Here is a 26,581-nt window from a genome sequence, read left to right as displayed (position 1 = left end):
CAGTAGGAATATGCATATAAAATTTGGTGAAAATCGGTAAAGCCGTTTTGCTGGAGTACGGTAACTAACATTGTGACAAGAGAATTTTATATATAAGATAATAGTGGAATGTATACTTGACGAAGCTACATTTTAATTTCTAACTGTTATTATCCAATGATGTTTATTTAAATATAACAATTTATTTCTGTCTATACGGGGTTTGCAATTCTATACGGGGCTTAATCTACATGGTCTTCATTATATTATAAAGTCATAATTATCTACAATTATAAATATTACCTGCTTTAGTCCAGAAATACAGGATAGTATGTAAATGGATTAAAGGCACGCCAATTTAGAGACAATAATAAGAATTAGTTATAATGACAATAGATGCTCACAATTCAACAAAACATGTCTATTTGTTTATAGCTCTGTGTGCGAGCTCAAGAGCTCTTCTCACCTCCCTTACGCTAGTTATCACATTTTTTGATGTGCGTGCGGCTTTTTTGTCCACTTCACACACTCTTTTTGTGCTCTGTTATGATGACTGTCGTGCGTGGATTAAACTTTTCAGTACGGTATATTGGAATGTTCTTATTACCCTTTGTGATGTAGAAATTCGAGGGAACATTTTGTTGGTAGATTAAAAAGTAGATAAAATAATTATATGTTTCTATATCAACGCGTGGCCTTATTTTCAGGTTTATGAAATTGGATTTTTTTTTTAACTAAATAATTTACTACGGTTTCTTATGTACCAATAAGAGTTATAAGTCAAGATGGCGGAATTTCTATTTATCATTTATTCATGCTCTATATTTTGTGACCGTCACCCATTAGCAACTTTATTTATTAAGATGAATTCTGAGTCAATAAACTTATATGTTTCTTGACAATAGAAGAACGTAAATAAATAAAAGTCTGTATATTTACGATATCTGAGATTAAAATTTATAGCGAAAATAATTTTAAAAATATCTTTATCAGCGTGAAGTTTGTATGAAATTTTAAGATGTACATGATTAATACGAGTACATCTAAAAAGCTTTAATGACCATTGAGATTCAATTACACGATAATATATATTACGGGTAGCAAAAAATACTTCTCCATCATATAAGACAAGGTGGCAAAACTACTCAAAAACTTTCCCTCACCTCTGATGTCCAAACAAGTACGGTCCCCAATTTGCCGACGTCGAGAGCTGCTTTGATTTTCCCTTTCACAGTACGTATTCACGGACAAGGTTTTTCAATTACGTAAATAGTTCACCGTTTTTAACTTTTATTGGGCTGTCTCGTGTTAAGAGATTACCTATCAATGTTATTAGTTGATATATTACACTCAGCAGTGGATACTCATCGTTGTCAACCCATTATTGTCCCACTGCTGGGCACGGATGTCTCCGAGTAAGAAGGATTAGGCCATAATCCATCGCGCTGATCGACTGCTTATTGGTAGACTTCATATACCTTAAGAACTTTTTTAAGCTCTTAGGCGAGTGGGTTTCTTCGTGATATTTCGAACCTTCAATATTTGCTATATTTTGATAAGGCGTGAGCCGATTCGAATGTCATTCGGTACAGATAATCTCAATAAAATAAAATAAATACCTATTATGCACTCAACTATTGTGACTTATTATAGGAAGTGCCGCTAACAGATAATTTCTAACCCCGTGTCGATTTCGTGTGACAATGTACGCGCACTCTTAATTTCATCCTCATTTGTCGAAAGGAATTTAAAAACAATAAGGATAAAACCTAAAAATGAGCAAAGTTGCTAAGTAAGCAGTACTGGAATAATTTCCACAGCTCAAATAAACCCTTCTTCGTAAATTAAAGCACTTCCTTTGTGCTATCTGACAGACAGCACATTGTTTTGTGTCATACAATTGTGGAAAAAAGCTTACAGCCGTGCAATTATGAGTTGAATACGAGATTTAAGAAAAGAAATGTCGGCATTGATGAATTCTCTTTTATATTTTGTGATATGTACAGCCAGCTCCAAAAGTAGATGAACATGACGTTAAGGTTTCAAAAATACCTATACCTACACCTAAGTGTTCATAAGTAGCCGAACAAAACAAGTACCATAATTATATTAACATCGTAAAGTTTCAACACATGATCACTGATGAACACAGTTACAAAAGTAGCCAAACAATGACATATCATATTATTGACGTTAGCTATTAGGCACATACGGTGTTCAGCTACTTTGGACGCATAAGTGTTTATCTAATTTTGACGCTTTACAATGAATCTAGAGATTTATATTTTACTTTTGAACGTTTGGGCTATTTTAAGAATTTCAATCACCTCATAGTGCTTATCTACTAAAGCTGACTACTTATACCTATTTATTCTATCCATTTTATGTTATGATCGTTGCCGCCCATTAATTCCTGAGGTGGATTAGGTACAGATTCGTAGATTATAATAAAATTGAAACCTAAAAAAAAGTTTATTTTATCTCTATTCTTTGACGTATGTATGCTTCTTTACACTTCTATACATTGCAAGCGTTATTTCATAGATGAATATAATAAACATAGTAACACACAGAGTAACACATGAGAAGTAAGACTTAAGAACATTCTCAAAATCATGCGAACCTACAAACATTGCATTTTATTATATAAAAGGTACTCACGGTAGGTATTTCGTTCGAACTGCATGTATTGTATCCACGGTAAATTAACGACACTAACGGTACATTCATTTATCTACCCTCTATCTACTTTGTTTTCCTTGTCAGGTTTCATATTATGTCAATCTACCTTATTTGTGTCTTTTTTATTCAACTTGTCTAAAATCATATCACCCCAAAATCGATAATTGCATTGTAAAGTCGTGCGATTATTGCAAAATCACTTCCTATATCAATTACGTTCATTTACTCAATCTTAAATTACCAATTCATCTATTCCAATTTCATTTTTCCAAGGACAAACTAACTAACATATAACTACTAGCTGACCCGGTAAACGTTGTGTTGCCATATAAATTAAAAAAAAATTTGAGGGTGAACAACCCTTATATATGGGGTATTGAAAATAGATAGTAGCCGATTCTTAGACCTACTGAATATGCATATAGGTAAAATTTGGTGAAAATCGGTAAAGGCGTTACGGAGGAGTACGGTAACTAACATTGTGACACGAGATTTTTTTATATTTAAATTTATCAAGATTCAAACAGATGAAAATGTTAATTTTGATAAGGATGGCAAAAATATAATTTAATCTCATTCATACTTAAAAGAAACAAATCAAGGTTTCTCACATTAAGCGAGCCCAAATTTATAATTGCGACGGAAAGGGACCGTCAGGGATTATTAACTTTTTCTCGAACCGAGCATTCCAGAATTACTTTTCCGCTGGTCAGCTTCGGAGCTACGGAACTTCAAGCGTCATTAAATGTATTCGTACATTCAAAATTTATTTACTTAAATATACCAACCCGCGTTAATTTTATCGCTTACACGTTTTATTTTTGTAAGCCATGCTTTAAGGAATAGATATAAAACTAAATTAAATTTATTTTATGTTTTTCAGGAAAAAATGAGATAATTCGGTAACATTTTTTTTAAAGGTTATTGTATATGTGACGTAACAATACCTATACAACATGACGTAAGATCAATCGAATTTTTGTTTGGTTACAGTTGTTTTATTTTGTTGTATTATTTTGTTAAGCAATTTACATTTGTACTTGGATATTTTATACGTGACGCTTTGGAATGTATTCAACATGACTTAAAATCCATCTGATATGCGTAACTTGAAAAATTGAGAAAAATATAAAGTACCAACTGGTATTTTTATAAGCTTCACTCGCGTCTTAAGCCTGAAGCTGAAGCACAGCGCGGACAGACTGCAGTCCGACTTTACATATTTAAGGCGAATGCAATCCAAAAATATTCGCAGCGAAGAGATTTGACTTAAGTTTTCTCTATAAATTCTGCCTCAACTAAATAAATTGTGAATTCGTATGTGCGGCCGTCTTAAAGAATACCGGGGCCCCTCAGCACATACAATTCGGGCCCCACGGGAAAGTTAGATTTTTTTTTTATAGTATAGGAGTAGCAGACGAGCATGCAGTCCACCTGGTGGTAAGTGGCTACTGCCGCCCATGGACATCTGTAATGAACCCCAGATAGGATTAGATATTCCTACCTGAGGTCGGCCACAGATGCGCCGCTACCCCTGAGGACTAAGCTGGAACGCCTCGAAAAAGTCTGTCTCCCTTACCACACCCTTCAAACCGGAACACAGCAGCGCTTAACATTGCTGTTATTAGGTAGAAATAGGTGTGGCGGTGGTGCCACCGGAGTCGGACCACAAAGGGTTCTACCACCTTCAAAATTAAGAAAACAATTTATAAAATGTTGCCTTAATTCTTAGCAAATAAATGTCGTTTAAGTGAATATTGGCCTTTCGGGGCCCTCTTAAAGTCGGGGGCCCAGAGCGCGGGCTCCCTGTGGCAAAGATGTAATAGCATATGTGGAAATTGTATTACAAGGCAGGCGAGGTCACTATCAGCGGTATGCTAATTCGCCACCCGTCTCTACGTTTTAGCGTCCCTAAATCGAAATATTATTCAAATAACGATATTTTATATTAAGACAGATTTATATTTACAACGTTTTAACGTTATAATTGTGTGAGTGTGAATTTTTTACTTGAGTTTATGAAGTTTTTTGACTATATGAATTCTAAACTTACGTTTGGAAGTAGATGAACTCAATTTGGTTTTTGAATTATTTATAGTATTATATAATAAAGTTATTTAAAGTACCAGTGAAATAGAATGTACCTCAATGTATACAATATAGAAGAAGTATTCATAATTTTAGTATACATTTAAAGAACGGATCTATTATAATTCTTCACCGCTAATAACCGAATCATAATGTTATGCCAGTAAATAATAAAAGTTTCAGATAAAAAATCTTTATTAACATAACATAGTAACACTTTATTCTTCATCATACTTCTCCACCACTGCCAATCCTAACGTATGACATGACAGCATATCGATATTATCCTTCATTACCATCTGAGCTTTGTATTCACCACAAAAATCATGTGTCAGAACATCTTTCGCAAAATCAATAGATATTTTAAGGCCGTCCAATGAATATTCACCCTGGTTGTGAAAAAAATAATGTTAAGTACTTTAAATACGTACTGTAGTTTTAAATAAGTTAAACTATTCAAAATTATAGTGCTATTGCCAAAGGTAGTCAGCGGTAATCAACCCCACATAGGATTATATAGTCCTACCTGAGGTCGGGCACAGATGCGCTACACCTGAGGATTAAACCGACACGCCTCGGAAAAGTATGTGGCCCTTATCACACCCTCAAACGAGAACACAGTAGCACTTAAGACTGCCATTATGAGGCAGAAATAGGCGTGGCGGTGGTACCTGCAAAACCAGTACTTACCATCCAATGGACTGTATATTTGTAAGCTGCTTGGCCGCAATAAAAGATTTGACAAAATATATAAAATTGGCACTATGCAATTTCATCTACCTCATCTAACCATCCACAATTTGCGAAGTTACAGTAATTAATTAATGGTTACCATAATAACAAGGTTATTTTATATTAAACTTGAATGTTTTAATAAGTGAAATTAATCAATATATACCTTCGGTATTGGACAAGACGAAGTATTCATCTTTGCTACAATTGGATACCATGGCGTATCTGTATTTTTTAAACTTGAACAAAAGTCTCCTTCTACGCTATACATCGGTTCATCCCCAAATCCTGTACACTTAAATATCTGTAAATCCATCTGAAAAGAAATGATGAGTTTGGCAAGTTAGGCTATTTTTCTACCAGGGATGTGTGACGTGCTGAAGCTATGCATGTGTGTCAAATCCAACAATCAAATTGATAGGTAGATCTGCATCAAGTGGACTCATATTGTCCTTCACTGTTCGGTTTGTACAGTCATTTCTGGTGCGAATGGGCACAATGTGGAATAAACTTCTTCACGAAGTATTCTTGGAGCGTTATAACATGTGGTTCTTCAAGAATGGTGAAGAAAACTCTTCTTCAAAGCCGGCAATGCATCGACAACTTTTCTGATGTTGCACCACTTATTTTTGACTTATATTTGTAGTGTCAAGCGTTGCTGCCCTTTGGTTTAAAGAGTACGGTAAGGGAAGGATACTTTATCTTTAGTCCTCAGGGTTAACAATAAATCTGTAATCAACTTCAAAATTCAAATACTACCTGGGATTGATTACAAATTTCCATGACCTGTATCACTTATCATCATCATCATCTTCTCGTCATGCACATTGCACACTTACTACCAAGAAAGTCTTCTGTACTATATTTCTTTTTAAAGTCTTTTTTGTTCTGTCTCTGTGTACACAAATTTGTAAAATAAATAAAAATAACTAGAAATATTCTATATTAATTGTACAAACCACGTAAGCCTCTTTTAGGTCTTCTAAGATCACGAGGTTTCCTCTAAGCGTAAGGCCTCCCTCGTCATCTCCAGAGCCTGATGCGCTGCCAAGTTCAAGATCATCGAAGCTATAGTTTGTGTTTTCGAAGTCTGGACAGCTTCTTATAACCTCTGACCACTCTGCTACATAGTATGGCTTGACAATAAAGAACAATTTATTGAGACAGTGTTTTGTAGGTACGATTTGTCCCTGTAGTCCCGGGACTAGAATAGGGCTACGGTATCTCCTGCCTGTCGTAAGAGGCGACTAAAAGGGGGCTTCCGGGGTTGCGGGCGGCAAGATTGGGAGGTCGAGCCGTCCAGCAAGCAACTCCGGGAAGGGCGGCGGTATGTGTGGTCGCATACCGTCGTAAACACCAGACGGTGTGGTGAGTCCTGAAGTTCACCTAGGAGGAGCCCGAAGGGGCAACGCGTTCAGAGGACTCCGGTTGCGTTCCGTAGGAGATCCCGGAGTCCTCTTGGCAACGCTGAGGACGGCCACCGGGGGGGTTTTAGTGCGGTAAGAATCCCACATAACCCCGTGTCGCTCCTACGACACTGGGTACCTTTTGAAGGTTTCCCCCTCGTAAACAAAAAAAAAAAAAAAAAAAAAAAAAAGGTACTATACGATTGTCCCTGTAGTTCCGGGACTAGAATAGGGCTACGGTAACTCCTGCCTGTCGTAAGAAGCGACTAAAAGGGGTCTTCCGGGGTTGCGGGCGGCAAGAGTGAAGGACGGCGGTATGTGTGGTCGCATACCGTCGTTAACACCAGATGGTGCGGGAGGAGCGAAAACTGCTCCCCCAGGGCAGAGCCCGATCGGGGCATCGCGCTTGGAGGACTCCGGTTGGGTTCCGTCGGAGATCCCGGAGTTCTACAACAAGCGTTGAGGACGGCCACCGGGGGGGTTTTAGTGCGGTAAGAATCCCACATAATCCGGCATCACTTCCACATCGTTGGGGTACCTTTTGAAGGTTTCCCCCTCGTTAGGAAAAAAAAAGGTACTATACGATGCATTTGTGGCCGATCTCGGGAAGAATCCTAATCCTAACTGTGGTTGGGTAGATGTGCATGGGTTGCAGTTGCCACTTACCATTAGTTGGATTACACAATTGTTTTATAAAATAAAATCTATTAATATAAGTAGTATAATTTATTTGACAGTTATTTTTTATATTTTAGCTAAAAAAAATGAGTCTGTGTCTTAGAGTGAGATAAAGAACACGAATCTAATTAAACCAAGCTTATTGTGCAATTAAATTTATCAAATATAAATGTATCAAAAATAAATTGATAATGGAAACAAATATTATCGGGAAAAAATTACTTACATCGTCCCCTAAACAAACGTCACAGAAAAAGGAAAACAAAAATGTCATAAGCATTTCCATTCCAATTTTTTGCACTCGATCTAACGGACTCTATGTTGCATTTGATTATTTATACGTGGATTGATAATAATCTCAATTGTTATATTGTAATGTCGTGTAACGACTGGTTGGCTTTGTTGCAAACAACATTGTAACATAGTATAATCATAACTTTATTGTATAACAATCACGCCATATTCAGTAACACGAAAAGTATCCCATAATACTTGTATTAATTCTGCCATTGCTGATAATATTATAGTTTGCAGTTGTAGAGTATGATAAAAAGGTCTTAGGTTTCCATCCATCAGCCTTTTGAACTGTGCTAGGCATTCTCTTAATTATTGACACCACTCCCACCAGTCCTGCGCCTTCATGAATCCAGGTGTCTTCAGTACATTTACACTAAGTTTGTAATAAAATATCCTCAGAGATCTATTTCGTTGTGTAGATATTTTTTGTGATAACTTACTATTGAAATGTATTTTGAAGTATTAAATTTATTTTCTGTAATACTTCTAAATGTAAGTACATTCATGATCAATCTTGTATTTATAAAAAATATAATATTTTGTTATACAAGACTTAAAATACTTTCAAATGGGGATCGCAACAAAATTATTTTTAGGTACTAGTTTTGTAGATAATAATAATACATTTGTTATTTTATAAGGACTAAAAGGTTAATTCATGATTATCATGAAAAATGGGTACCTACTGGTAATTAAACAAAAAATCATATTTTTGCAACCGAAACCCTTGAATTTACCAACCGCAACAATTAATTACCGGGAAGAATTTAAAGTACCTACGCTAAATGCTATTTATTTTATCAGTTATCATTCCCGGATCGTTCGGAACGTGTAAATAAAATTACGATACGAATCGATTCAACCAATATCCCTCGCTCCATACACCCAAACGAATGGGGCTTTACGGCAACTATATCATTTCCAATATAGTAGTTTTATGTAAATGGTGCCTACTTTTAAACTGTCGTAATTTTTAGATTCCGATTGGAGTTTCCCCTCCACGTATTTGTTATCTTTCGGAGAATAAATGAATGTATTCACAGTTTTGATTTATTTTCTGTTTTTATCCAACAGTATACTACTGTTTTACGTTGTACGTTTTTATCATTTTAGCGACGATGAAGTTACGTAAAAGGGATAGCGGATAATATAAGTATATTTCAGATTACGTACTTAAATAATTTTGAATTAAAATGAAGTAACATAATAGTATCATTACTACTTACAAGAAGTATGGTGATCATTATGAATCCAATAATAATTATAATATAATATTTTGTTTATTTAAATTTATCGGGGTAAAACCAGTTATTTTATCATAATAATATAATACCTACTATTTATCATCGTGCCAACTGCGTATTTGTTTACATTAAAACAAAAGACGTATAGGTATATTTTATTTTTGACCAATGTTATCGCAGAATTTATACATTTTATTATATAACGAGTGAGTACTTTTCGATGCAATGTTTTTAATTTCTCTGTTGTCGATACTACAACCCGGTTACATAGATCATGATCACGGCGAAACTGAAAAAATATGTATAAGTACAATAAAATATTCAGATAAATGCGGTCCCATTATGGCAACTTACTATTTGTATAAAATAAATAAATTCTTATACATACAAATAGTCATTCATTTCATTACATGAATTACATGAAATATGTTAACGCACAAAAGCGCAAAAACGGATGTTTGCATTTAAGGAAATTCTCTCCATAAGTAAATAATAAGCACAGTGACTATTAAAGAAAATGTGAATTAATAAAATTCCGGGTCACCAGGCTCGCATAACTTCTAAGGGGTAAAGATTTAATTATGCGCATAGAATTGCCAGCGCTCCACTTAATTTGATTGCGAGTGACACCTATATGCAAATGATACGTTACGACTAATTGAATATCTTTGTTCATTCAAATGGGGATTCTCGATGACTTTTGGGATCCACCTAACAAAACTCAATTTTAATTTATTTGGACTGTTTATTAAATTGTGTTAGTAGGTACATACACCCTCTCTGACAGATAAGTTTCAACCTGCTTGAAATTGACAATTGCATATAGTAAATTTACAGGAGAAACTCCCGAGAGCACAAACCTTACCCGGTTTATATTTTCGTTACTTAATGTAAGCACTTCTAATAATATTTTTGAAACTTTAAATAAAGATGTTAATATATATGCTTAAAAAGTGAATGTGAGAAAATGTTATCTTTTTAAGCATGCATTGTACTGTCCTACTGTTGGGCACTGTTGTCTCCTTTCAGATCGCAAATGATTATGCAATAGTCTACCGGTGGCCGCGTACGACTTGGTAGAGTTCACATACTTTTTTAAATCTCACAGGTATGTAGGTCTCCTCACGATGTTTTCCTTCACCGTTTGCAAGTGATAATAAAGGGTATTATATGCTATTCCATAATTGTTGTATCTGCAAAACTCAAGGAAAAAGGATCGTTTGAAGGAAGGCAGAATGGCAGTTGTAACAATGAATAAACACAATCATTTAAATATAAAAAAGATATTTTCTCTGTATTCTATTATTGATTAACAAAACAGATTTTTTCAAATTCGTACAAAATATTACATATTTTTACTCTGTCGCTGTAGGTATTCGGATGAATAATAGATTGCAAATTCATTTTATTTGTGTCTCCTAAACATTGGACGACCTCATCGTCTGTTCTATCCAGTCGCGGTAGCTTGCGATGGAGGTGTAGACTCCGGGCCAGCCGTCTCTTCCGCACCCATACCCGAAGGACACGACGGCCACTGATTCCCACGTTCCTCCGACATTCCTCATGAGGGGACCGCCCGAGTCACCAGTGCACGCGTCTTTGGCGAACACACCACCGGCGCAAATCTGCTTGTCTGTCAACGCAGCGCCAAGGGTTCGGTACTTAGTGTCACAGTCTCCCTTGTCGGCGATTGGCAAGTTCAGCTTTAGCTTGATGGGGCTGCTCTTTCCTAAAAAAATATTTAGCAAACATAATGAGGTCAATTTTAAAGTTCTTGTAGACCTGCGTTACACATTGTTTAAAATATGTTCAAAGATATTAAATACAAAATAAATAATGATTTTGATAACTTTCTTCTAAAGCCAACGATAATTAATACAACTTATGTATTAACAATAAAAAAGGTGACGCAAAATGTATCAAAAAAAGTTTTATTTCATTAACAACAATTTTGCGTTGAAATCTACACAAAGCTTCCGTGCCAACCGTTTTATTATTAACCCTGACATTTCCCGTTAAATACAGGTATCAATTTTTCACGAAAGTGGCCGATATTCCGAGAAATGTCTTAAGGAGGTACAAAATCAATAGGAAAATATATACCTGATAGGGTTTTACCCCACCCGGCCACGAACACGTCATATCCTACGTTCAAACGCGTGTTGCCCGTCAAACAGATCGGCTGGACGTAATCTGTAACAAAACCCATTTATTATTATTACGTACTTTGTATACAGGGTGATTTTTTTAAATAGGCCTTCAGGGCCAAATCCGTAACTTTATGGATTAGCGAAAAAAAGCTGAAAGGAGTTACGAGGCCGATAAAACCTAAAACTGCATCATTACCTTTTTAAAATATCATTTCCCTAGCCGGGAATCGAACGAGTTCATTTTGAAAAAAAATATACATTATTCCACGACCTGATAGTGTTGCTTATAAGGATCAAATTCTGGGAAGTCATGATAAATGACAAACTAATGGAAGAGCCTCAATTTTAAGAAAATACATATATTTTCATATTAATTTGGCAGTTAAGTTCCTGCCATTAATTGTGTTATGTAAATGTTAATGTTAATATTAAACTAATACTCTAATGTCTGTTATTAATTATCAATCTATCCATTGTTTTGGCCACCAAAATTTGACATCTGACAATTTCAAATTTGACATTTGGCAATATCAAATTTCAAATTTGACAATTTCAATTTTCAAATTTTAATAGACATTGTCAAATTTCGATCTTTGACAGGTAAAAAGTGAGAGATTGATTATTAATAATTGGGCCTAAGACAAATCGGTTACAATTTTCAATTGGTAAAACCGTTTCGGAGGAGTACGGTAACTAACATCGTGGCACGAGAATTATATATATGGACTTAACGTGGCTCTGGTACAAATAAACTTTTCTATTCCATATACATTATTATACATACATCTGTTAACACAAGAGTGAGATTATTTTCCAAAATATTTTTTCTTATCTTTTTACTCAAGTTTCGTGCACATAAATAAGGAAAACGAAACAGGAATAATATTTTTACACATAACCATACTTTGCATATGCCCATATCACTTATGCTAATCAAAGACCAATGACCTAACAAGATAAACATTTATAAGTGTAGATTAAAATATATTTATTACTAAGCGGTAAATATTAACAGTTTAAAAATGATATCATCAACAATCAGACCAAAGCAGACCTGCTAACTGATGGAAAATAGTCATTGCCGCCTATGGATATTTGCAACATCAGAAGTGTGACTAAAGTATGACCGACTTTGGATGAGAGCTCTTTTTGCACCTTTTTTGAAGAGTTCAAATCATAGCGCTCCGGGAATTGCTCAGAAGGAAGTTTATTTCACATCTTGTATTTTCGTGGCTAAAACGCCTGTGCAAACCGAACCGTGGAGGACCGCCACGAATCCGGTTAGTGTGGATGGAACTTCATCATTCGCGAGTGATGCGATGGGGGAATGATGACAACAGATCAAATAGTACCTCGAAACACTCACCATTATAAAGCCTGTAGAGTACGAAAAGGGAACCTATGTCCCTTCCCCAAATTTAAAGGCTCTATAAAGTAGTGGAGTATTCTCCAGCAGTTGTAATACTTATTATAAAATAAACGAAGCAAACTTTGAGAACTTACAGGTAAATCGAACCCTCTGCGCAAGTCTCACGAGCGAGATGTCGTCTTGTCTGTTCTTGTGCCTGTCCGAGAAGCCAGGGTGAGGGTATGAAGATTGGACGGCGTACTCTTGGACTGGATCAGCGCAGGTACCGTTGACGCAGTCTAAGTCATTTTGTATGTCCCATTCACCCAAACGTACCGATGCTCTGAAAATTAGTAAAACTGATTTTTACTGGAAGATTAAAGAAATTACTCGTATATGTAGGTAGGTAGTTTGAAGTTGGTAGAACCCTTTGTGGTTCGACTCCGGCGGCCCCACCGCCACACCTATTTCTACCTAATCACAGCAGTGTTCGTTTAACAGTGGTAAGGGAGACAGACTTTTCCGCGGCGTTCCAGCTTAGACCTCCGGGGTAGCGGCGCATCTGTGGCCAACGTCAGGTAGGAATATCTAATCCTATCTGGGGTTGATTACAGATGTCCATGGGCGGCAGTAGCCACTTACCATCAGGTGGACTGTATGCTCGTCTGTTACTCCTATATTATAAAAAAAGGTAGCCATAATGTATCCTTATAGTAGTTATGCCAATAGTAGTAGTAGTGCCCAATTAAGCACAGTTCAAGAAAACGTCGTAAATAAATCTACATGCATACAAAAATCTGAAGAAAGAAAATCTTCGACAAGTTGACAAGTCGCAAGTCGACGAGCGTCGATGACGGTCATCGCTCGTACGTTACCTCTCTAAATCCTTTACATTATGGGAGGAAACCCTTGCCCACCAGTGAAACAAATTTAGGTAGGTTATGAAGGATACATGAACATAATCTTAATCATACACATTTATGTAATTCGTATTGAAATTACTTTTAAATGACAAATCAAAATACCATATGCGATGCGTCATACCAATTGGTTTGGTTGAATGCATGAAAAATGAGTACTGGGAACTATGAGGATTTTCCAAATTACAATAACCGGTTTCAACTTATTATATGATCAATTAAGAACGTGGTTATTCCCTCATAACATTTTTTCTGTTTGTTGTATAGTTCGCGTAATACTGGTAGTCCGCTCTGAATATAGAAATGAATCGCGTCGCCACAGCAAATTGTATGACTACACCTGCTCGCGACAACTTCAGAGCGGACTAGCAGTTTGGCGCGGGCCAAACTTATATGGTAATTTAATAAAGTTTTTATTGATTTGTGGCATTTCATTGAGGCGACAAATAATAAACAGAAATAAAAATTCATTTCAAAATCTTTACTAAGATGACCTGACTAATATTCTAAATGTGAATATGAGTGTATTTGTTTGCTACACTTTCAAGACTTAACTTCATATTACATAACCTTTTTTTTTGTTTATGAGGGGGAAACCTCCAAAAGGTACCCGACGACGTGGTAGCGACACCGGGTTATGTGGGATTTTTACCACATTAAAACCCCCCCGGTGGCCGTCCTCAGCGCTTGGTGGAGAACTTCGGGATCTCCGATGGAACACAACCGGAGTCCTCCAAGCGCTATGTCCCTATCGGGCTCTATCCTGAGGGGAGTAGCTTACACTACTCCCGCACACCTGGTGTTTACGACGGCATGCAGCCACACACACCGCCGTCCTTTTCGGGTTGCTTGTACGACGGTTCGAGCTCCCACTATTTCCGCCCGCAACCCCGGAAGCCCCCTTTTAGTCGCATTTTACGACAGGCACAGGATACCGTAGCCCTATTCTACAGGGACAAAGATATTACATAACCTATTGTCATGATATATTATACACACATTATGGGGGTCGGTACACCATCAGGTGAACTGCATATTCGTTTGTTGCTTCAGTATTATGAGAAAAGTATAGTCGCGCCAAACTGCTAGTCCGCTCTGAAGTTGTTGCGTGCGTTGTACCCACGGGCAAGAGCGGGCAGCGGACGGGTGCCGGATGGATCCCGTGCTGTCTTCGTCGCTGATAACTATAATTTGCTGTTGCGACGCGAGTCATTTCTATATTCAGAGCGGACTAGCACTTTGGCGCGGACTACATAAAGTAACCTAAAACTTACATTTGTCCAACGGCAGTTTCAATGGCTCCCACGACGCAATGCGCAGCCGACAGTACGTATCTGTGGTTAATGAGAACTCCACCGCACCGGTACACCAAAAGACCACCACCATCTGCAAATTATATGCATTTAAATTTACCAAGAAATCATTATAATATACTAAAGGCAAAACGAAAAGTTACATCGACGATAAAACATATTCATAAAATTTTAATGTTTAATAGTTTATCAAATCAAATCTTCTGTTCAAAGAATTTTGTCTAAAATTAAGCTCCGCTATTCTTAGCCTGGCATTTTAAGTAATTGATTTGACTGTGCTGAATAGATTGTTAATGAATTATTTTTATCTTATGACTGCAGTAAGATATAAATCACGTATATTAAATGGAAATGATTCACAAGTTTTTTGCATATTTTATACTTTAATGTTTGTTTCACTGCAGGAATAATATTCTCCACAACCGGTTGATTAGAATAGTAAAAGACAGCGATTTGATATGGTATAGTCCGCGTAAAACTGCTAGTCCGCTCTGAATATAGAAATGAATCACGTCGCCATAGCAAATTGTATGACTACTCCTGCTCGAAACAACTTCAGAGCGGACTAGCAGTTTGGCGCGGACTATACTACGGTATTGTACTAAATTTCGTTTGCGTCACAGGCACAGAGGACAGACAAGAATAAAAGCGTAATCTTAATAAACCCGCTCAATACACCTATGAAAAAAAAAACACACCCTACACATAGAGACTATATATACTCACTAGGTCTGTATCCCATCAAGGCCATCCACGGGAACTCGTCCAGGTCAGTGAACTGACCGCCATATATCCTGTCTCCATTCTCGTCTAGCCCACATTTATCCCTTGGCATTAAGAATGAATCTTCCGGGTTAACTGGCTCTACTTTATCAGAAATGGATGGAGGCGGCACTGGTCTAGATCTTACCTGCGAAAGATATATTTTTTGTCATTCTGATTTTTAAAAATCACGTGCAGAAATTAGTTATTATTATCACAGTTATCTTACTCCTTAGGCGCAGTACACATAGAGCTAATTAAAATCTAAACTTTGGATTTGGTATAAGAGTAATCTGGACTAAGTCTAATCTCAGGATTAAGTCTAGTCTAGTCGATGAGGTCACCCTTAAAACCAGCACACAGAAACGTTTACCAATGCTTTTAGACAGAAATAGATGTGGCGGCGTTGCCTCCGGAATCGAACCTTTCAAGGTGGGTAACGTCTACTCACAGTGGTTGTAGGCTGTTCAGCCGGCAGGGGTCCACAGCACACAGTAGGCACGTAGCCATCGAAACCGCATGATGACTGTCTTAAGAAGCTGACGACGCTGCTAGGCAGGGGTCGCTGTTCGAATGCAGTGAGTAACGGTTGACAGCTGTATAGAGAGACGCACTCGCTTTTTTGGCCGAGAGGAGTTACACAGGCTGAATCTGAAAACAAAGGAAAATTTTATTTTAGTAATAGTAATAGTTATTTAATTAGAACAATCGGGTAGTCGACCAGTTTTAAACCGTCATCGCCATCTAACATAGATGTACTAGTGTTATGAAGAAAGTTCATGCACGGAACCTTAAATTGACGTTTCTTTATTGTTTTCTTACTTTACGATGATATTGACATCACATCTTCATTTTCACTACCACAATTTAGACGAATCCAATAACAACTTGTTTGTTAAAATTGGTCAAGCCGTTTGGCTTTAGGGCGTGCCCAATTATGAAACATACGTACATAGGCTCTAAAAACATTACCCTCCGGAGTCGGGTAAAACTTATCGTTATAATACATTAAAGTGGCATTGACATTTCATGCTCTCTACAGTCTATTTATAATTTAATGACCACGCGGCGTTTAATCTTTTTATAAGTTTATCTTTTCTCTAGTTAAAGTTTCTTTTACACTATAATATTACATTCTTTTCATAAAATACTACATTTTTATTGCTATATCTGACCCCTGAGTATTCGAGTTCCAATAACTATCGGATGACATGTACGTTATAAATAGATTTTGTCGAAGCTTTTATGGGAAACTTTAAACTGTTGTATATTATAAGATACCTATGCTTATAAAATATCAACATCGTTGGATATCAATTTGGTGCACAAACTAATTTTATTATTAATGCCAACGTACAAGGAAAAGTTATTTTAAAGTCTGTAAACTTGCTAAGACGTAAAAACCGACAAGCAGGAACTTGAAGCTAATCTATGGATACTATTAATAAATCTAAAAATTGTTTGTACCTGTAGAATTTCAACATATTTTTTAATTTTTTGGATATTTATTGAAGGAGATTTTAAGCCATAGTCAGGTTTTAAGCTGTAAAATATCAAGTGAGTATTATAAGTCGGTATTGCCGACTTTTACTAGTACAAAATGACTATGTATATACAATTCATAAAAGTATTTTATATATAATTATATAGTTATTGTATTAACGTCATGAAGTAACATATTACACTCAAACAAACCACCATTGCTCCTTGTTCGCTAACAGGAAAATTCTTACTTATACTTGGCGATTACGTAGGTTAACCTTAATACACATAATACATATAAAATAAAGAATGAATTCTCATATCGGGCCACTTTTGGGTTTTTCAATACCATAATTAGCATTAACAAATTTCTAGACAAAAAATAACATTCTCGTCATTCAAAAATAAGGAAAACGAGTGATAATGCTCAAACACGTTTAAAGATCGTGATCTCTGACCGATAGATCGAGATAACTCGTTAAAAGCCGGGCTCCAATTAATTCTTTGTTTTATTCCACACAATTACTAAAATAAAATACATACCCGCATAACTCCATAGGAACGCAAAACTTAACAACACTATGTATTTCATTTTATTTATTTTTAATTCAATTTTATAAGACAACTGTCATCACTGGATCGTCAGTTCGTACTAAAGCGTTATGTACAAAAACGCTATGTAAATAATTAACAAAATGACGATACTTGTCCGTCCACTTTGCGGCACTGGATCTTAGAGGTCAGCGACAACATATTTATAGCATACGTGCTTATGTTTGTAGCGTCCGCAAAAAACACGCTATAACCTGTTGTGAACTACGAAGCGATAAAAATGAATATTATTCTTATGCTATATTGCTATGTAGTACTAGAAATGGATTTTTACCAATACACTTATCATTTTAGTAACAGGCACTAGCTTTTATAAGTTACCTATTTACCATTACGATTCATATTTTAAATGATACAAAATAAGTACTTTTTTGCGCAGTTTAATTTATAATATTTAAAAATATATTAAATAAACTTATCTATGTATGTTCCATTTAAAGGGTGTATTTCATTTGAACTGAATTATTTAATAGAAACGTTAAGTATAAAAGTAAGCTGTGCATTTTATGCAATGCATCGTCAACCACAAAAGGTTGATGTCTTCTGGCGGCAGTAACTACTTAGTATAAAAGTGGATTGCTCATTTGCTGCTCCAATTTTATAAAAAAAATACAAGAAATTACTAGTTAATGACGTCAATTCATCATCATCATCATCAACTCATTAATGTCCCACTACTGGGCACGGGTCTCCTTTCATAATGAGAAGGGTTAGGCCATAGTCCACCGCGCTGGCCAAATGCGTATTGGTAGACTTCACATACCTTTGAGATTTTTTTTATAAATCGCTTAGGTATGCATCCTCACGATGTTTTCCTTCATCGTTTAGCAAGTGATCATTAATTTCTAATACGCACATTACTTTGAAAAATCAGAGGGGCGTTCCTGGGATTTGAACCTCGGACCTCTCGATCGAGAGGCCGAGTTTCTTAACCACTAGGCTATCACTGCCACCGTCGATAAAATGACGTCAATTGATAGAGACCAATAGTTACAAAAATGTTTTCTCTTAGGTTATTCTACCAGTACTTCAACTTCTTGCTGATAAATATTAACCTTTAATAAAACAATAATAACGATTGTGAATCCCGGGTTTTACGTTCTTATCAATATATTATTGAAAGAAACGTTTAATTGCTAAAATGTGATGTACCAATGGCGTGTTTTTAAAAAATCTATGGAGTATGGTTTGAATCCCAGACTCCTAGACAGACAGTAGGTATATTATTCTAACATTTTTTCAAAAAAATTTTTAAAAGGTAGCTTTTAATAGGAAACGTCATTTTGTTTTCTCTTTCTTTTGATACCGATATCAAGCAAAAAAATGGAAATACGTCAGTGAAATAATCATGCATTATCATCCAAACCATACACGTAACTATGCAAAATTTCAGCTCTTGATCAATTGGGGTCAGTTGGTTTGTAATTCAGTTGCAGGATTTGACTCTGACTTAGCTACATATGTACTAAGTAACAAAGCAACTTAAAAACTTGTAATAAATTAATTTTCTTTTGCTTCGATCTTAGTTTAGATTACTGGGTGCCTCCGGGTTCTCTATAATATTTTCAAATACGTGTAAAGTTTATGAATCTATTTTCTTACTCAGAAGAGACCTGAGATAAAATGGAGCTGTATCATTTCGCAGAATCGGTTCATAATGATAATTATGTTTTTTTAACAATTAATAAAGGGGGATATAGCACACGTTTCAAGAAGATTATTTATATACTATGGCATGGTAATTCCTTACAATACCATAGTAATTAAATAATCTAATAATTAATACTTATCTGACTAGTTCCAACATAGTTCAACAACTTATGGGTAGCAACGCAACACTGCCGACCTCTAGTAGGACCTAAATAAGATTGTCTCTGTAGTACCGGGATCAGAATAAGGCTAAGGTATACCCTGCCTGTCGTAGGAGGTGACTAAAAGGAGGCTTCCGGAGTAGCGGGCGGCCACAGTGGGTGGTCGAACCGTCCAGCAAACGACCCCGGGAAGAACGGCGGTATGTGGTCGCATACCATCGTAAACACCAGACGGTGTGGAGAGCGCCTGGTCTCACCTGGGCGGAGTCTGATGGAGCAACATGTTCAGTGGACTCCGGTTGCGTTCCGTTGGAGATCCCAGTGTACGCTTCGCAGCGCTAAGGATGGCCACTGAGGGGGTTTTAGTGCGGTAAAAATCCCACATAACCCCGTGTCGCTCCCACGACACTGGGTACCTTTTGAAGGTTTCACCCTCGTTAAAAAAACAGGACCTAAATAAGATGGGATTGATTAAAGATGTTCATGAGCGGCAGTAGCCACTTACCATCAGGTGCCATGCATGCTCCTGGGCTACTTTTAAATATGTATTAAAAATGTTTTATAATGATGTAAATTTATGATGTCTAATTAGGATACGAATAAAATTAATATTCATTGAACGAGCTGTCGGTACCCTACATAATTCGTCATTACTGACCATTACTGACCACCTGATGAATACGGGTCTCACAAACTCAGAAGGATGGTCATAGTCCACCGCCCTGAGCATGTGTTCTGAGGGTATTTCACTAGAAATTATACACGTTTGAGAAATTCTTTTAAGACCTCCCAGGCTGGGCAAGTCATGGGTATATTCGTTTCTAATATATCGTCAACTTTAAAAACTACCTTAACACAGAGGTACATATGTGCATTGGATTCGAACCTCGAGAACCCCTAATTGAAGTTAAGTTTCAACAGCTAAGCTGTCACTAATAATACGCGTTATTATGTTTTCTAGTTATAATTGTCATCAGAATTTTCCTGTTTGTTCTTTAAAATCATTTAAATGGTAGTTCCTAAAATAATTTAAATAATAGTTTTTTGAAGCTATGAAACTAAAATGCTTCAGTTCAAATTTGATTTTTTAAAGTAATAACTCCTATCTTTCAACTTTATACCAAGCAGGAAAATGGTAATGATATTTTAAAACTACTCGTTTATCTGTATCTTTATTTCTATTACGTTATTTCTTTATTTCTAGTAATACCTAAAATAAAACTTTCTTGATCTAAATTACAAATTTTATTATTCCCGCGCAAAATACAAGTCTGTCGCCAAGAGCGTTCTTTTTCTTTTTATTTATGCTAATGCATACAATCGTGTAACACAAACAGCCAATGACTATATAAATGGGCACTTATTATTATAAAAATAACAGATCATGGAAATAACACAAAATAAATTAAATAATTTGAATATATTTCTAACACTGGCGTTACGTGTTTCTATGTATTGATGAAGGGGTTGGATCTCTATATAATGTGGCTGATCACCTACGAGTAAGTCTTTAGTTGTAGCAACGCATCTGTTAGAATCCATGTTCTGTATGAAGTTGGTTGCAGATGTCCATGACAGGCAGTGACCATTTACCATAAGGTAGTTAACATGCCCGTTTGTTACTTCAATCTGATCAAAAATAGCGCGTTTTCCACCTTTTTACCACGCTTTTATTAGCTTGACCTGTATGTATGTAACGGAATCTTTGAACTCGATTGTTACCCACTTTGAACGGTCCGAATAATTTAAAATTTTGAACAATTATCAAGAACCGATGACAATATACGATTTTAATCATTTTATCCCATTCTCTTCATCAGGATCGTCAAGGATCAACGATTTCCTTGTGTGATTTTAGCGTGATTTTTAGTTTTTAAACTATAATTATTAATAAGTATGCCAAATTTCGAGTTAATCCGACGTTTTGAAGGGGGTTAAAATCATGTTCAAAGATTCCGTTACATACTAACATACCAACATACATACGTCTGAAGCTAATAAAAGAGTATTAAAAACAGATTATATCGCTAATTAATAATTTTGTTTTGGAAAAGATAAGCGTAAGTAATATTTTGCTCCTACGGATCAAATTTTCATATGTTCTGAATCTTTACTACTAATGGGCTTTCGATCTCTGGTAGGCATAATTTGAAATTAATAGGGAACTAGCTAACTAGAAACAGCGATCAATATGATCGGCCCAATCCCCAAGCCAGCAATCCGGCAATTCTCGAAACTGGACCGGAATTTCCTGCGCAATTCGTTTAAGGATCAACGACAGTTGTTTTTTTTTCAACCTCTTGCATATAGGGAGCTTAAGTAATAAAACTCAATAATAACGATACCTTAACGGTCGAAATTTATCCAACCCTTTCAAAGATACAAGGTTATAACGAAATTTACAAACTTGCAAGATACACGCGAAACATAACCCTTCCTTGGCAGTCGAGTAAAAATAGTAAAAATTAGAATTAATTACAGGCGTAAGTAAACAACATAAACAGATCGTACAGAGGTCGCAATTTTACGCTCGTTTTATGTAAGTGTTAATTTAACGGTTGTATTTACTATCAATACAATCGACCCAGTGCCCAAGCAAGCAATCAGGTAATTCGCGAAACTGGAGCGCAATTTCCTGCGCAATTCGTTTAAGGATTAACGACATTAACTTTCATGTCTCGCTGCTAATTGTGTTCGGCTCCCCAATTTCTCGCGTTATTCAATTACTCATCTATCGGGAAACGACAGTTGGACTGCAGTGAATATATTCTGTGTACAAGTTCATTTTGATAAAATTGTAGTAGTAAAAAAGCTTACAGTCCTCGTGGTCGTAAATAGTTACTACTGCCCATGACATATTATATTACGACCCGCGTGGCAGAGCGGCCGCCATACCGGTCTGACGCGCAAAGGGTACCGGGTTCGATCCCCGGCCAGATATATATCTAAATGATGAATTTAGATTTCTGTTTCTGGGTCTGGGTGTTTGTGTACTTGTCTCTGTTTGTGGCCATAGCACCCACGACACAGGGAATCCTAGTGTGGGGTTGTGAGTGTAGAAAGCGTTTATTTATTTATTTGTTTATTTATTATGTGACCTTTTTTTCAGCAGAAATTTTACCGTTAATAGATAGAAATAGATGTGGTGGTTGTGCCGGAGTAGAATCACAAAGGGCTCTACCACCTTCAAAAAATATAAACAGGTTCCACCTGAAACCAATCACAGTTGCGATGCTACTCCTGAGACTAAGATAACTTCACATGTAAGTCACCCGGCAGCCACAGCTTTCCACCGAAACGTAGAACTGCTTCATACTAGAAATGGGTGTGGCGCTGGTACCTTACCAGTCTAATCATACTGACTCTATCGCCTTTCAACATAATCGCCGAAGAATACAACTTTCACGTACATATATGGACTACCTTTTATTTTTATATTCTTTACATTATTTTCATTAGCCATTGCGATATTGATACAAATCCTGTAAATATGTCAAAACTATTACGGTTCAAGAGATAGAGCCCTATAACAGACGAACAGACAGCCGAAGTTTAGTACTTAATACAGTCTCATTCTTAACCGTAACTTATTAAGAAGTGTGTCGCTATAACTTTATGAAGTGTGAAATCAAGACCAACCACTTATGAGTACAAGAACACAAGAAAACAGACGAAACTGGCAAATCGCAGCTGTAGAAGAAGCACGTATTCAATCGGACGCTTCATGCGGACAACGGCCGGCCCGGGGTTATCCGTACACCGTGCGATAAAATATCGATTTACCTTATTTGCTTATATTGTAAATAACTAGCATAATACGTACATACATGGACTACCTTTTATTTTTATATTCTTTACATTATTTTCATTAGTCATTGCGATATTAATACAAATCCTATAAATATGTCAAAACTACGTCTATTACGGTTCAAGAGATAGAGCCCTATAACAGACGAACAGACAGCCGAAGTTTAGTACTTAATACGGTCTCATTCTTAACCGTAACTTATTAAGAAGTGTGTCCCTATAACTTTATGAAGTGTGAAATCAAACCAACCACTTATGAGTACAAGAACACAAGAAAACAGACGAAACTGGCAAATCACAGTTGTTGGAGAAGCACGTATTCAATCGGACGCTTCATGCGGACAACGGCCGGCCCGGGGTTATCTTTTCACCGTGCGATAAAATATCGATTTACCTTATTTACTTATGTTGTAAATAACTAGTATACGAGTATAACAATTTATTCAATTTTACCTGTTTATGACACCGTTAACTCGCCAATATTTGCTATAATTGGGCATTAATATAATATTCATGTTAAACAGAAATCCTACAAATTTTCGGGGCAATGAGGCTCTATGCGTGTAAAACTTTGCGTGAAAGTTTCATTAAATTGTGTGGAGTACACTATTTACTAAAGATTAGCTTAACATTACTTATTACACAAATATATAAACGATTAAACGTTTTAAGTAGAGATTTGAGTAATTACGATGAAATGCAGTGCGTTATGCAAATATTAATATAATATGTTTTTTGATATTATACTTTACTTATATTTTATGCTCTTATATTTAGCGTATTAGTGTCTTGTTTATATCCTATTAGTATATAAGTCCTAATAAACTTCACCTATTGAGAGTAAAGGAGAGACTAAGCTTTACAACCATACAAATGCAAATACTCAATTTCATTATTGATCGTCAACACCAATGGACTTTCCTTAATCCTACATGGGTACAGAATCGCTTTGTGTTTTCTATAGGCTTAACTATGACCATCCCGAGCTACTGACGTCACACTTCCGCCACTGCACCACTCATCGAAGAATGAGGTTTCATCCGTATCACGTATAGACCAGGGGTCGGCAACCTGCGGCTCGCGAGCCACATGCGGCTCTTTCGATGTGAATCTGCAGCTCCATGCAAATATGATTTAGTTTATTAAAAAACATTAAAAAATTGTACTTACTTCGTTTCTTCGTGATATAATAAAATATATTTTTGTGTTAAAAAACTTTATACTTCTATGCAAGTACTATTTTTTGTTGGCGAGAAATATTTTTTTGGCTCTTTAAAAACGTTGAATTATTGTAAATTGTAGTTTTTGGCTCTTCCGACTGAAAAGGTTGCCGACCCCTGACCTTGATTCATGACGACCCACCATCGTTCGGTTTTCCCAATCCCCTTTACCGCGTCAAGCATTAACTTCATTACATCGAATTAATTTTCTTTCAAGGTATTTAGAATCCTATGACATGGGACACCTAGAAATGGTACGAAATATTTATCTTCATAGCAGGCGATGCATCGAAAATTAATCTAGTATTGGCCATAGGCTACGAAATTTTGTCAAGTAGTTAAACCATCTTAAAGCCTGAGTTTATTTATAAAAGTCTACCTAAGATATATTATTGACCTGAGGACTAAGTTACCACGCATATCTCCTTGAAAATACTTTTCAAACCAGCATGTGTATTTGTAACCACGAAATCCGTATATTCATCTGAAGTCGGATGATTTGAGTTATTTTTACCACACTCTTATTACTTTGACCTGTATTTACCTATGTATCGTGTATGTAACGGAATCTTTGAACTCGATTTTTACCCACTTTGAATGAACAGATTTTAGAATCAAGACCCGTTGACAATACATGATTTTAATACTTTTTTCCCATTCTCCAGTCAGAATCGCCAGAATTGACGATTTTCCTTATGCGATTTTAGTAAAGTTAGATTAGTTTTTTTAATGTATAATTTATTTATTTATTTTTATATTGGTACTAATTTACTAACCTCGAAGATTTTCCTTGTACGATTTTAGCGTAGATTTCATTTTTCTTTTAAGTATATTTTATTTATTTATTTTTATTTTGGTGCACTTACCTGTTGTTGCCTGTTTTGTCAATAGGCACTGTCTTAAGAAAATCCGATAATTTGATATCTAAATGGAATTATACTTTGGGCACTTCAACCCACAAGAAATAATAATAAGAATATTAAGTGTATAATTTTATAATAATTATTTTGTAAGTTATAGTAAATAATAAAACGTATTAATGTACCTTACACACATCAACTGGATTTGTATGAATCCATACACGCAACTGTTTATTAGAAGATAACAAAAACATAAATAAGGTAGAATGAGGAAAATATTTCCCCAGTCCGTTTTACTTAATTTATACCTCTAGTGGAATTCCTACTAATATGTCATACGATAACAAGAACAGACGGCGCATATATAAAAACCCAGATTCTATAATACTATATACCACAAATAAAATTACGTATTTTAATTATTTTGTTGACGAGTAAGAGATACGATGTCATTGTGTCATTATCAAAATACCGTTTTAAAATGTTTATTTTTATTTATCTTTATCAATTATGAGTTAACGAGCTTCTACGAACTCTGTGATTCATTTATCAATTAATTTAGCTGACATGGAAACGGGTTATAAGTATTCGTATTAAGACACTTTAGTATAGTCCGCGTAAAACTGCTATTCGGCTCTGAATATAGAAATGAATCGCGTCGCCATAGCAAATTGTATGACTACACCTGCTCGCAACAACTTCAGAGCGGACTAGCAGTTTGGCGCGGACTATACTTCTTATTCATTTAGTAATTCTATCTAAATCATACGAATATACGAAGGACAATTAGAGTATAATCATATGAATACAAAGTGTTTACTTATTAAAAACATAATATCGTTTTGTTCTTGTTTGAAGGATAAGTAAAAGCACATACTTCTCCAAGGCGTTTCAAGGAGAACTCTAATCTTATTAGGGGTTGATACATGTCCAAAGGACATCAGTGGCCGCTTACTATCAGGTGGACTGGATGTTAATTTGCTGCATCCAGGTCTTAGAATGTATAAGGTTTTTAACATTTTCTTACAGAAACCCTTCTTGGCGCTAAATACTTATTAATTACATATACGAGTATAATTATATAAATAACTAGCTGACCCGGCAAACGTTGTGTTGTCATTTAAATAAAAAAATGTTAAGGGTGAACAACCCTTATCACTTAGGGTTATGAAAAATAGATAGTAGCCGAT

At 35.9% G+C, this 26,581-nt stretch overlaps 2 protein-coding genes across 2 annotated transcripts; both read right to left on the bottom strand.

The window, feature by feature from the left end:
- Nucleotides 1-4,918: 4,918 nt before the first annotated feature.
- On the bottom strand, nucleotides 4,919-9,414 carry LOC140749459 (uncharacterized). The gene is made up of 4 exons (XM_073082497.1): nucleotides 7,792-9,414; nucleotides 6,441-6,617; nucleotides 5,648-5,797; nucleotides 4,919-5,138 (listed from the first exon to the last, which is right to left on the bottom strand). Exons 1-4 carry the CDS (start codon nucleotides 7,849-7,851, stop codon nucleotides 4,968-4,970), a joined length of 558 nt encoding a protein of 185 aa, XP_072938598.1. The 5' UTR covers nucleotides 7,852-9,414; the 3' UTR covers nucleotides 4,919-4,967.
- A 959-nt stretch (nucleotides 9,415-10,373) lies between these two features.
- Nucleotides 10,374-17,810, bottom strand: LOC140749458 (phenoloxidase-activating enzyme 1). The gene is made up of 7 exons (XM_073082496.1): nucleotides 17,625-17,810; nucleotides 16,051-16,250; nucleotides 15,564-15,747; nucleotides 14,799-14,910; nucleotides 12,760-12,947; nucleotides 11,210-11,299; nucleotides 10,374-10,835 (listed from the first exon to the last, which is right to left on the bottom strand). The coding sequence occupies exons 1-7, from the start codon at nucleotides 17,671-17,673 to the stop codon at nucleotides 10,525-10,527; spliced, it is 1,134 nt and encodes a 377-aa protein (XP_072938597.1). The 5' UTR covers nucleotides 17,674-17,810; the 3' UTR covers nucleotides 10,374-10,524.
- Between the last annotated feature and the right edge of the window lie 8,771 nt (nucleotides 17,811-26,581).

Source organism: Epargyreus clarus, unplaced genomic scaffold, assembly GCF_041222505.1.
Source record: "Epargyreus clarus isolate Ecla_fem2 unplaced genomic scaffold, WU_Ecla_fem_2.2 ptg000018l, whole genome shotgun sequence".
Taxonomy (NCBI): Eukaryota; Metazoa; Arthropoda; class Insecta; order Lepidoptera; family Hesperiidae; genus Epargyreus; species Epargyreus clarus.
The sequence above is the reverse complement of the archived record's forward strand: the minus strand, read 5'-3'. Positions and strand labels throughout refer to the sequence as shown.

Excerpts from the sequence above, each read along its gene's own strand:
- LOC140749459 (XM_073082497.1), bottom strand. The coding sequence starts at position 7,851 with ATGGAAATGCTTATGACATTTTTGTTTTCCTTTTTCTGTGACGTTTGT. Across the intron at positions 6,618-7,791 it reads ACGTTTGTTTAGGGGACGAT|CCATACTATGTAGCAGAGTG; the intron begins GTAAGTAATTTT and ends TTTATTGTCAAG. Across the intron at positions 5,798-6,440 it reads ACCTAAAAGAGGCTTACGTG|ATGGATTTACAGATATTTAA; the intron begins GTTTGTACAATT and ends ATTTCTTTTCAG.
- LOC140749458 (XM_073082496.1), bottom strand. The coding sequence starts at position 17,673 with ATGAAATACATAGTGTTGTTAAGTTTTGCGTTCCTATGGAGTTATGCG. Across the intron at positions 16,251-17,624 it reads GTTCCTATGGAGTTATGCGG|ATTCAGCCTGTGTAACTCCT; the intron begins GTATGTATTTTA and ends CTTTGTTTTCAG. Across the intron at positions 11,300-12,759 it reads GCAGAGGGTTCGATTTACCT|ATTACGTCCAGCCGATCTGT; the intron begins GTAAGTTCTCAA and ends GTTTTGTTACAG.